This window comes from Myotis davidii, unplaced genomic scaffold (genome assembly GCF_000327345.1).
Source record: "Myotis davidii unplaced genomic scaffold, ASM32734v1 scaffold281, whole genome shotgun sequence".
NCBI lineage: Eukaryota > Metazoa > Chordata > Mammalia > Chiroptera > Vespertilionidae > Myotis > Myotis davidii.
In genome coordinates, this window is record NW_006293784.1 from 3084554 (window position 1) to 3098304 (window position 13751).

The 13751-nt window shown below is 37.4% G+C and overlaps 1 protein-coding gene across 1 annotated transcript in view; it reads right to left on the minus strand.

Moving 5' to 3' along the window:
- The window catches only part of LOC102774786 (leucine-rich repeat-containing protein 9), an 84246-nt gene that overhangs the window by 48060 nt on the left and 22435 nt on the right, over nucleotides 1-13751 (minus strand). Inside the window, 5 exon segments of the mRNA XM_015566478.1 lie at nucleotides 1586-1705; nucleotides 6264-6476; nucleotides 8469-8584; nucleotides 9218-9331; nucleotides 11303-11435. Coding sequence (XP_015421964.1) covers nucleotides 1586-1705; nucleotides 6264-6476; nucleotides 8469-8584; nucleotides 9218-9331; nucleotides 11303-11435 — 696 coding nt within the window.

The following is a 13751-nucleotide window of genomic DNA, read 5'->3' on the forward strand; positions in this document are numbered from 1 at the left end:
GTCACCTGAGCTTGGAATTCTAGGTGCACCCCTTTGTGGTCTGTGAGCACAGTCTTGTTGTAGTTGAGACTTTATTGCTGTTAGTGTCACTGGGAGGAATTGACTTCCAGGCCAATTGGCTGTGAGGACCAGCTGAGACGACAGTGGGGGAGCTGCTGTGTAGGAGACACCCTTATAGAGCAGGACTTGCTTCAGTGTGGCTATGGTGTTCACTGAATCTGCCCTTTGAGTGTGTCACTAATGGATGTGTAGAGTTGTAATCTGGTATGGTCTGACACTGACCACTGGGTACACTGGCTCTTGAGTCTCCAGGGAGGTGCAAAGTCAGACACTGCCTAGGGCCACCCAGCAGGAGCTACAGAGAGATCTGTAGATACCTCCTCTTTGTATTGGGTTTGAAAGTGCCCAGATGAGGCCCAGCTGTGAAGCAAGGCAGGACAGTGCTGGTGCTGGGTCTTGGACCTTTTATTGATAGGTTTGGGACTCCCTGATCGAGCTGCAGCTTGTTTGATAGGTTTTCAGCCTGAGAAAGGACAGGCCATTCATATGCAAACACTTCTGCCCACAGCTTGGGTGGGGTTGTAAATTGGGAGGAGTGGGGTTTCAGGGAATCACCAGGGTAGAACAAACAGAAATGGGCAAAAAGAGGAAAATGGGGACTGAAAGAGACTTTGCTTTGGGCAATGGGTGCACAATGCAGTATGCAGATGATGTTTTGTTGAGTTCTACACTTGAGAACTATATGGCTTTGTGAACCAATGTCACCTCAATAAATTCAATTTATAAATGAATGAATAAATAAATAAATGGGACTTTGGCTTACCATAAAAAAACAAGGAAGGGGACTTAATTAACACGGAAACCAAAGGCCAATAAGCAAAGTAACCGCTCCCACATCAGTGGTGGAAGCAGCAGCGCAAGGACTTTGATATGGTTGCTAGGAGGAAGAGAATGAATAAGAGCTGAGAATGATATTCTAAAAAGGAATGTCAATGAGCTGGGACCCACAGAAACTTGGAATGATGGATTGGAGTTATGAAATCACATATGTAATTAATTTTTCTATATAATATATGACAAGGAAAGCAAAAGCCAGACAAGATCCAAACTAATGTGTATATGAACATTACTATATTTGTCCCATGAACTATGAGACGACAAACATGAGTCAAACAAGAGCCATGCATGTGACATTCAGGTAGAAAGGACAAGGCAGAGAGAAAAAGAAATAACATGGATAATGAATAGATGGGAGGAACTGACAATATTAGATGTGAAGCAGTAATTGCAGAACAAAATGAAAACAACACTTTCCAAAGGATATTATAAAAACAATCTGGAATTGTTTTAATAAATTTTTGTAAAGTAGCTAGAAATCTAATATGACCACAGTTGTATATTTGGTTTTCAAATGGAATCTATATTTTAGAGAAATTAAGATAGTACAGAGTATGTAGGTTTTGTTCCTGATCTGGGCTGTATAATCTTGAATATGGTATATATGAGGTCATAATTACAAACACAATTTATCCATCAAATTAATAATTCTGTTTTACTTAAATAATTTTGAAAGAACAGTTCTTACCAAGTGGTATACATCATCTAAACAAGTAAATTCGTTAAAACTGATATTAAGTTTTCGAAGTCCTGTTAACTTGGAGAGATCTCTCAGTCTACTCAAGCTGTTTCCATGTAGATTCAGATTCTGAAGTAAAATAAAACATAAATTAAAAATAAGATAGATTACACTCTACACCACGGGTGGGCAAACTTTTTGACTCGAGGGCCACAATGGGTTCTTAAACTGGACCGGAGGGCCGGAACAAAAGCATGGATGGAGTGTTTGTGTGAACTAATATAAATTCAAAGTAAACATCATTACATAAAAGGGTATGGTCTTTTTTTTTTAGTTTTATTCATTTCAAATGGGCCGGATCTGGCCCGCAGCCCGTAGTTTGCCCACGGCTGCTCTACACCATAGTTACTTAAATGACATTAAGATTGAGCCAATAAGAAAAAGAAATCTGCCCAGCCAGTGGCTCGGTGGTTAAGTGATGACCTATGAATCAGGAGGCCATGGTTCAATTCCTGGTCAGGGCATATGCCTGGGTTGTAGGCTTGATCCCCAATGTGCGGTGTGCAGGAGGCAGCCGATCAATGATTCTCCCTCATTATTGATGTTTCGATCTCTCTCTCCCTCTCCCTTCATCTCTGAAATCAATAAAATATATTTAAAAAACCTAATTATGGTTTTTGGAAGGCATAGTTTATTATAGCATCATTAGATCTGGTTCTTGATTAATTTGACTTTCCACTTGGTCCCAGTTTATCTATAATTGGCATGAAATTATTTTACAAAAATAGTTTAATACTAGAGGCCCAGTGCTCGGATTCGTGCACCAGTGGGATCCCTCAGACTGCCCTGCGGGGATTGGGCTGAAACTGGCTCACCAACATCTCCCAAGGGGTTCTGGATTGCGAGAGGGCAGTTCTTGGGTGATGCACCCCAGAATCGAGCTCCCTCCTCTCTGGTTTCAGGTGTGTTACCCTAGAACCCGAGCTGCCAAGTCACCGCAGCTCAGCAGCTCCTGTGTGGAGCGTCTGTCCCCTGGTGGTCAGTGCACATGGTCGCTACCATACGGTTGGCCAGTTGGCTGGTCGGCCAGTCACTTAGGCTAAATACATAGATATTGTTGAGATATTTATTAGGACAGATATATTGCTTAGGCTAGCCAGTGAACAGTATAGGCCCTAAAGATTTTGGATATTAGCTGGGTAACTCACAAGAGAGAGTGGATGGCAAGGATATACCTTGACGGCAAGAAACCCTGTGAGAGCACTGGACTGAGGAAGAAAGGCTGAATGAGGTGCTGAAGTAGGAGGACAGAACATCAAAGAAGGAGGAGAAAGAGTGGATAAGACAATTTCTATGTCAGGATTTGGCCCAGACTTCCCCTGTCCATTTTCCTGGGCTATATAAAAATTGTTATTATATATTTTTATATTTGGGGGAGACCCTGATATCTACATATCTTTTTGTCTTTAAGCTACAGCATTGCGAATGATATCAAGAGAAGATTATGTTTATGTATAGTCTACAAAATAAACAGTGGCATAAGAAATGTATTAATACAACTTACTGCAGTAGTCACAATAAATTGGTATTATGAGAAAATTAGGTGTCTACCTCCCAATCTTCTTCACTTACCTCTACCATCTAATACCTTATTATATATACTATAGACATAACTAAATTCCTGGTAGGGAGAAACAAATAAATGTCAAATAGTTGTCAAAGCTTAGCTAAAATTAAGAAGGGCCAGTTTATGCATACTAATTTATTCCACAGGTCATATGTAGGAATCAACCATGATAAAATCTACAGATACCTTACACCTAACATGTCCACAACTGAATTCATCAACTTCCCTATATATTTGCTTGATAGTTTATGTTGTCAATCCTGATTTAGAGTTTCACTATCTAACAGATATTGTTGATCATCACCCCATTTCCCTCTTTTCCACATTCATTTGATTCTAGAAATGTTTCTCAAACCAAACACTCCATACTATCACTACTATCAGTGTCTTAGTTCAGACTATTACCTGTCATTTGGACTACTACAATAACTTTTACTGGATTTCCATACCACCAGTCTGACTTCAGTGAAATCTAAACACAAGCTGCCAAAATTAGAGTCTTTACAGAGAGTTTCTTAAAGAATCTAAAATTTTAAATTTGCCTTTAAAAATCCATTGTAATACTATATAATAAAAGGCTAATGTGCAAATAGACTGAACAGCAGAGCCTAATAGTCACAATGATGTGCGCTGACCACCAGGGAGTGTGTGAGGAACATGGTGGGCATTGGCTGCAACAGGATGGTGGAACAGGTGAACAGGGAACCAGACCAAGGCGGGGCTCCAGTCGCTGTCATTGGGGCCAGCCTCTGGTGATTACTGAAAATTCTTTGCTCCCATGTGGCACTCACACCTGCTGCCAGCGCTGGCCCCACTTGTACCTGCTGCCGATGCCCGGTGCCAGTCCCGATCACTCAGCGCCATCAGTGGGTGAGAGCAGCGACTACAGGCCCTGATTACTCCTGAGGGCTTCTCCACCTCCTTCTGCTCATGAGGGGCAATTGGGGCAGTAGCCGCCACTCACACTCGCTGACAGCACCAGCCCCAATTGTTCTGCGCCATCAGTGGGTGCAAGCAGGGCCAGCGCCATCAGTGCATGGGAGCAGTGGGAGCGGGGCTGCTGGCAGACAAGGGACTGGGGCTGCGGCGGGAGAGGCCAGGCAGGGTCACAGAGGATGGGCCGAGACCCTCCCCTGTGCCTACTGCAGCCTTGCAGCCCACAGTTCCTTTCAAGGTGCACAAATTTGTGCACTGGGCCCCTAGTATGGCTATAATCTCCTACTCTTCCACCTATTGATTCATGTTGCTTCCTGTATTCCAACTGACACCTCTACCTTCTACCATCACACATCTTATGTTCTAGTCACACTGAGTTTCTCTGTGTTCCCTGAAGACACCATGCTCTTTTCAAAACTATGTGCCTATGGGTAGAGTATTTCCTCTGCCTGGAATATGTAAACAACTAAATTTCCCTTAACCTTCAAAAATCTGCACAAAACTCACCTCTTTCTGTGGAACTCTCCCAGCAACTCCAAGCTTCCTATGATTTTTACATATCTGTCTCCTCTACTAAAATGATGTCCTTGATGCAGGAAAAATAATTTCTTCATTCGGAACCCCCAGTACTTACCTCATTGCCTAAAACATAGCACATTCTCAGTAAATGCTAGATGAATAAATCAGTGCAAAAAACAGACTATAACTGACAACCCTAATTTTTTGGTATGTAATTGTGCTATTAGAGAATATAAAATTATGTTACAAATCTGGGTTTTTTATTTCTATGTAATTTATTTATTTTTATGTATGTTTTCATAAAACTCAATCCAGTGGGGAAGACTGAAAAGAAAATAAGAGGTATGTACCTGAACTTATAGTAATGACACAAAGGAAGGAAAACAAAGGATGTGCTCTCTAAACGTTCTTGTGACATCTAGTATTCTTACTAAAAGCTCTAGAAAGTTTGCGGGCTTTTAAGCAGTATAAACAAATTTAAGATGAAAAAGCCTCTCCATTCCTATGTTATGGGTGTTGATCAAATTAATGCATCCAGGCTGAGGTCATATCAGGCTAAGGCATTCTGAAATTTATCCTCCTCCTCTCTGTTTTGTTTGTTTTTTTCCTCCTCTTTGTTTTTTATCTTGCAAATCACAGATAACAAAAAGACCTATCTTCTGTTGTATTTTTAACTGTTATTCAATCCCTTTAAGTCTACAGGAATACATGTTATAGAGTTTTAATCCAGTCAAAACACACTCATATATTATACCTTGCATTACTAAAGCTTTATTATAAAAATTATTACTCAAATATGACATCTTGATATTATAGTGCAGAAACAATGAATTGCAGACACCAGGGGGGCGAGGGCATGAGTGGGGGGATGAGGGGGCAATGGGGGCATAAGGACACATATGTAATATCTTAATCAATAAAGAAAAAACAGAAAAAATGAATTGGAATGTGCTGTAAAACACATTCCAGAATTCAAATACTTATTATGAAACAATTTGATTAATGAATCTTACTATCCATTGTATTTTGAAATGATCATATTTTGAGTATGTTAGATTAACTAAAATATATTACTAAAATTAATCCTGCCATTTAAATTTTATTATCTATTTATTGATTGATATATATATATATATATATATATAGAGAGATATTTATCTCAGTTCTTTTTAAAAAAAAATTATTAATTGACTTGAAAAAGAGAGAGAGAGAGAGAGAGAGAGAGAAACATTAATTTGTTGTTCCACTTATTTATGAATTCATTGGTTGATTGTTGTATGTATCCTGAGTAGGGATTGAACCCACAACTTTGGTGTATTGGAGTGACGCTCCAACCAAGTAACCTACTTGACCAGGGCCAATTTTTAAAATATGTTGTAAATGTGAATAGAAAATTTTAAATTACATGTATAGCTAATATTACATTACTACCAGACAGCACAAATGTAGTCCACATAGAAGGAAAGGGTTGGGTACTTTGGAATTTGACCATATGATGCCTGGCATGATCAGATAGGTGGTTTAATACCTTTATATTTCATATGATATGTTCTGATTCCAAATTCAAGGTTCTTATCCAAAAATGTTATTCATCATAATACTTACTACAATATGACTGTATACGTTAGTCTTGGCAAGGGAAAGTATTGTTTTATCATCCAAGCTAATAAGTTTTGGCCTTGGCTTGATCCTGGGGTCCATTTTTATAACTTCATCATCAAATTTCAATTCTTGGGACAATACTGATCCTTCTGAACTTTTTTTGCTTTCTTCTAGAATAGCATTGTTGACTGAAGAAAATAAAGAATAAGTCTTGACCTAAAAATTTATTTAAAATATTGAAAATTTGGTTGCTGAGTTTATCGTTTTTGAAAAAGAAATAGGCTATTTAGAAAAGGTTTTTAGTTATATAGTAACTAGAGGCCCAATGCACAAAATTTGTGCAAGGGGCTTGGCCCCTGCCTGCTGCAGCAGCCGCCCTTGCCTCAGCCCTCTCAACTCCGGCTTCGTCTGGAAGGACGTCCAGTCTAATTAGCATATTATGCTTTTATTATTATAGACCAGAGACCCAGTGCACAAAATTCGTGCATGGAGGTGGGGGGTCCCTCAGCCCAGCCTGCACCCTCTCCAATCTGGGACCCCTTGGGGGATGTCTGATTGCTGGCAATCAAACATGCCTCTCACAATTCGGGACTGCTGGCTCATAATCGCTTGCCTGCCTACCTGTCTCATTGCCCCTAACTGCCATAACCAATAAGGAGGGATATGCTAATTGACTGCCCCACCCTCAAAAATGATGGCATCCACAGCCACATGATGGCCAGCAGGGGAGGGCAGTTAGGGGTGGCCAGGCCGGCAGGGGAGGGTAGTTGAGGGCGACCAGGCCAGCAGGGGAGGGTAGTTGGGGGCAACTGGGCTGGAAGGGGAGCACAGTTGGGGGCGATTGGGCTGGCAGGGGATCAGTTAAGCGTCGATCGGGCTGTCAGGAGAGTGGTTACGGGGTTATCAGGCTTGCAGGCAGAAGTGGTTAGGGGCAATCAGGCAAGGCAGGCAGGCGAGCAGTTGGGTGCCAGCAGTCCCGAATTGTGAGAGGGAGTCTGATCGGGCCTAAATTGGCAGTCAGACATCCCCCAAGGGGTCCCAGATTGGAGAGGATGCAGGCTGGGCTGAGGGACACCCCCTCCCAATTCACAAATTTCATGCACCAGGCCTCTAGTATTTATATAAGCCTTCTGAAATGAGACATAAAATTTAGAGTCCATACTGGAAAAGAAATATCCGACTTCTTAAAAATTAATATATAAATTACAAATTAAAATGAAAGGTAAGTCTTTTGCTACAAATAAAAAAATACAAGTGACAGAAAATATTTGCAACATATAGACATGATAAAGGATTAATATCCAGAATGCATATAAGAATTTTTCTAATCAGTATGAAAACAATAGAGCCCAATAGAAAATGGTTAAAGGATATTATAGGTGATTCAAAAAATTAAAAATAACCCATAACATATGAAATAATAAAATATCCTCTTTTTTTCCCCATCAGAATGAGGAAAAAAAGATTGGTAATATTTTGTGTTGGTAAAGATGCAAAAAACAAACACTATAATACTGTTGGAAATTTATAAAATGTTAAATCTTTGAAGAGAATGCTCAAATTATCAAAATTTAAAATGCATATTCGTTTACTATCCAAATTCTTCTTTAAATCTATGCTGCAGAGAAACGTCTACAACGATGTTCACTGAAATATTGTTTTAAATAGTAATAATACTGAAAGAAACCTATGTTTCATCAATAGGGTAGTCAAATAAATAAGATTTTTTTCTGAATAGTATGTACCTACCAAAAGACGGATGTATAGACCTATATGTACTGAAGTGAAAATATGTCCAAAACATATTGTTAAAGTCAAAAATCATCACACAATACTTAGAATTTGATTTTACAATGTAAAATGGTATGTGTTGTTATATTTGTAAATGCATAGAATAAGTCTGAAAACAAACCTACAAAGCTGTTAATAATGGATGCCTCCTGAAAGAGAGTGGGGTTGAAGTGAAAGAAGATTTTCATGTTTATTCCATATTCTTCAATATAGTTTGAATCTTTTCCAGTGGGACTCCAGCCATATGTTACTCATGTAATCTATTTGCATAATTAAAATATTTAGGTGTCATAGTGATTTGTTTTTAAAATTTAAGTATATATACATATGCATATGTATATGACATAACATTATTAGACTTCAAATTAATGTTATGTTCTCATTTAAGAAACTCTAGTATTAAAAATACATCCATACCACGGTAACAAACTCAAATTCAACGATGTATTCTGGCAAAACAAGGTCATGATCAAAGACAAACCACTTGCATTGCCGAAAGCTGCAATCACAGTTTCTTTGTCCCACTATAGAATCTAGAGTAAAATCAGAAACAAAACAGGCAAAATAAACACTCTTCAACATGACGCATAATATACTTTTTTCATTCTCACATAGATTCATGAACAACAAATTCAGCAAGTTCCAACTATTATTTTAGTGTGTGGAGAGTTTTTTTCTTATATCTTCCCACAATACCTAGACTGTTTGTTAATTCTATAAGTTCTCACTAGTCACTCTGTCACAACATAGACTAGTAGGATTTACTTTTTTCATATTATTTCCCTTTTCATACTTTTTCACTTTTCTATTCAATTTGTGATCATATAGTTTTGAAAAATGTATTTCTCTAAAACCTTTGTTGTTAAAATGGTTTTTATCTTTATCATGTTATATATATATATGTATTTATACATATACACATATATGAGATTATATGTGTGTAAAATATAAAATGTTACAAATAATATATTTGCACACATAAATGACATTGAAGTAGGGGTTAGAAAAAGGGAAGTTCATTAGTAGCTAGGAACATTTTTTTGTAGAAAAGTTTACAAACTAGTTGAAATAGAGGTTAAATTGTAAGCATCTGTATTACATACAAATGTTTTCTATTCAGAAAGATGAAAGCACATTTCTCTTTATGGTAGACATACTTAGTGCACATTTTCGAGGGACGAACACTGAATTAACCATTGGATAGTTGGCCTGACTGATGGAGTCCTGTTCACGAGCCTGAACACTCTGGCCAAGGAAAACCTTTGTAATGAGGAGGATACCTAAGTTGAAAAAAAAAATAATTTTTAACAATTCACTTTAGTAATTTTCCAATATCACATTTCTTATTGGCCCCAGACCTGACTGTCTGTTCTGTAAAGGCAGAGATCCTGCCTAACTCATCGCCACTGGATAGCACATAGCACATTGCTTGATCTAAAATAGTAGCTCAAGAAATACTTGTTGAATAAATGCAATGGTTATAAAAGGAGATTCCGGTAATTATATCAAGCAAAGCTTTACAGAAAAGGAAGAAGAGGACCTAAAAATTTAGCAATGTTTTTATTAAGTAATTTAAAATAAGAAATCTGTTGTCCTTAATGTTAACTGTTATAAAAATTCATCTCTGCATCATTAGTATTTAGCATGTGGCTTGGAGCATAGGAGGCAATCAATAAATGTCTACTGATGGCTGAACATTTCTTTTCCATTTAGATTTTAGGGAACCTTGAGATTCACTAAATCTTAAGGATTTCCAGGAGTCACTGAATCATATAGAGTAACTTCTAATTATAATGCATAAAACATTCAGATGACTTTTTAAAGAACTACATATCCCATATAATAAAAGGGTAATATGCAAATTGAGCCTAATGGCAGAACAACTGGTCACTATGATGCGCACTGACCACCAGGGGACAGACGCTCAATGCAGGAGCTGCGCCTGGTGGTCAGTGGGCTCCCACAGGGGTAGCTCTGCTCAGCCACAAGCCTGACGGCTGTGAGCGCAGTGGTGGTGGTGGGAGCCTCTCCTGCCTCCTTAGCAGCACTAAGGATGTCCGACTGACGGCTTAGGCCCGCTCCCCCCAGGGACATCCCCTAAGGGGTCCCAGACTACAAGAAAGCACAGACCAGGCTGAGGAGCGCCCCCCAAGTGCATGAATTTTTGTGCACCAGGCCTCTAGTAAGCTATAAAATGTTAATCGGTAGAAACTAATTGCTTTGGAAAGCATATGCTAGAAAGATAGAAAACACCATTCTTAGAATAGGAATAGAGAAGGATGAGAAAAAAGATTTAATTGGTTTTTTTTCCAAATAAATAGTTCTTTCTAGGTTCAATAATCTGCTTAATTTTCTGGAACCTAGACTATCACTCATATAAATGAGTTAACCAAATTTCTGACTACTCAGTCTTCAGTAGGTTGGATAGTTAAGACCAAAGAATAGGTGTCCCTTACTCCCTGACCTGATCAATTCTCATTATGATTGATACTATGCATTAATACTTCATCTTTGTGGCTCTTATGATTATTATAATTCTACATTAATTTGAATAATAATTAATGCTTGTGAGCACCATAAAAGACAAGACTGTCTAGTTTGCATTGACTATCCCTATCACCTACCAAGTGCCTCATTGTGTGTAAGCATTCTGTAAATACTGGTGGAATGAAAAATGAACTGTGTAAGAGGGCGAGGCAAGAAAGGACATGATGAGCTGGTCTTTTCTCCTAATCTGTAGGTACAAAGGAGCCTCTTCTAGAAGTGTCCTACAAATGGGTCATGTACTTTTATTTATATCTACTCAAGATGCAAATAAAGTTCTGATGATTGAATAAATGAAATAACAAAAGTTTATCTTTAAAAAGGCAACTTATAAAGCAATCCATTTGGGGTATGTGTAAGTGTAAATAATATATATACATTTATATGTATGTATATATGTATATTTAAAGTTTAGTTTAGGACACAATGAACAAAAACAAACTTTATATTAGATAACATGGATTAAATATGAGTAACAAATGAGTCTCATCCTATTAATGTTGAAACATAAAAATCACTAACATTTGTTGACAACCTGACTAAAGTAATAGATCAGAAATTCATGTATCACTACACTGATAAATACTAAATAAAATGGTTTCAGAAAATCTCCTGAGTTGATAAACCAAGTATCAAAAATGATATGAAACTAATGAATTTGAAGACTTAGAACTTAAAGGTTCAGGAATAGAGTATATTTGTATTACCATGTTTAAAGAGCTCATGGTCAAAAGAGTTTTTCTTATCATCCTTGTGCTTTTGCTGTAGAAATTCAATTCTGGGACATTCACACATGCTTAGGCTGTTAGCAAGAGTGACAGCTTCCTTTCTGAGAGGCAGCTGTAATGAAAAACAAAGTCAGTTTTTTATGAAATTGGTAATATGTCAACTTCAACATAGTGGGTTTGTTATTTTATGTTTATGTGGTGTAGGATCTACAGTTTTACACATATTCAATGATATCCCACTAATAATTGTGCATATTCCAAAAAGAAAATCCTGTGGGAATGAGATATTACATTAGTGAAGGTGCTTATGTATGTTTATTTTTTTCTAATAATATATCTAGTCTAATAATCTACCTCATTTTTTCAGATACATCTCACTATGCTAGTGCATGAAAATTTTAGTTTGCATTGTGACTTGATTTCTTTCTTCAAAGTGTTTTATCAGAAATATTTATGTTACTTGTTGTGAAAGCAACTCTAAAGAGCAATAAATCTCTAGTTTTAGCAGTCAAAAAAACTAGAGCTAAGAGAAATTGTATAATCTATCCAAAGACAGAAGTAGAAATTGGCAAAGCCATGATCTAAACTCAGTTCTACTTCTCCATGTCACTATCACAGTTTTGAAATTATTATTAGTTTAATGTTAGTAGCCAAATTATCTAGAAATATATCTTTTTTTTTTATAAATGCTGAATTGCCTATATCTCTTTTTTTGTATTGAAATCTGTTATCCAAAGAGGTTTTATAAAGTAAATGCTGAAATGTGGCTCATATGACCACAATTTCCACATTCCAGTAAGTACAACCTTCTTAGATTTCTAGGGAACATCACTAAATATTTATTAGATGCAAGCTATTTGTATGGCATTGTGAGGCTATAGCATGGTCTTGGCCGTCAAATAAGAGAGGCGCTGGAAACTATACCCAATAATGAAAAATACAAGAGCCCTGGCTGGTTTGGTTCAGTGGATAGAGCGTCGGCCTGCGGACGCAGGGGTCCCGGGTTCGATTCTGGTCGGGGCATGTACCTTGGTTGGGGGCACATCCCCAGTGGAGGGCGTGCAGGAGGCAGCTGATTGATGTTTCTACCCCTCTATCCCTCTCCCCTCCTCTCTGTAAAAAATCAGTAAAATATATTTTTAAAAAATACAAGGCATCACTATATGCATCAAATAAGATATCCCTTTTTAATTGAAGTGGTTAAGATTAAACATAATTCCAATAATCAGAAACTTTATAGGGGAAAGTATTTTTAAGAGGAAGAAAACATATGAAGGCACAGAAACAGGTGTGATTGCTATTCATCCATCTGCCCAACTATCCATCTTTTATTCCTCAGACTTCAACTAAGAATCTATAAACAGCACCTATCCTCAAGGACTTTTGGAGAAATCCAGCAAATGATTACATTTAAATATAACAAATGTGCTCCAATTGCTTGCCACTTAATCAATTTCCACTTAACCAATTCACAGCATTAACCAATGTTTTCCATTCTCTCTATAACCCACAGTATGGTGACAGTCAGTATAAGAGGGTACTTTTAAAATTACTTCTAATTAGATGTACCTCTAATTCCATCCAGTCATGTTGTATGCTTATCAAAAGTCAGTTAATTTTATTCCTAAACTTGTTTATACTGGTTTTATTTATTATTAAAATTATGTACATTACATAAAACAATTAAATATGTGATATTTTCCAGCCAATATGTCCCCCCATTTCTAAGATCTTAACAATGAGAGTAATTGATGATGGGTGTAGAAAGAAGGGCATGTTAGTAAAATTTAATCTTTGGGTATCTCATGTTTTGAAGCAAGACAAGGAACAAAAAGGAAACAAAGATAGGGCAATCAGAAAAATAAGAGGATAAAAATAGTGCAATATCATGGATGCCAGAGGAGAGTTTCAGAAAGGAAAGATCAGTCAATAGTATCAAATGTTTTAGACAATAGTAGTAAATATTATAAAAAAATTCTTATGTGCCAGGAACTGGTCCAAGAACCCTTTTGATAAATTTTAATAATACATTTTAGTTAATCAAATATTTCCAAAATATTATCATTTCAATAAGTAATCAGAATATAAGAAATTACAGTCCTGTTTTCTGTACCATGTCTTCAAAAACTGGTATATATTTTAAACTTAGAGTTCTGGCTGGTAGCCCTTCAAATGGTCAGCAGTCACATGTGGGTAGTGGCTACTGTACTGGGCAGAGCAGTGCAGAGGATTAGAGATATCGCATCTCCTTTAGGAAATGCAGAAGTTGAAGCACTAGCACAATGTCTGGCAAGCAGAAATGTTAGCCCCATCCTTCCCCTACCCTCTGTGCCCATGATGGTTCATAGTTCTCTGAAATGACCCTGAGCACTTTACCTTCTAAAACGCTCAATTTCTCATCTCCTTCATACTTCTCTTCCAGAAAGTA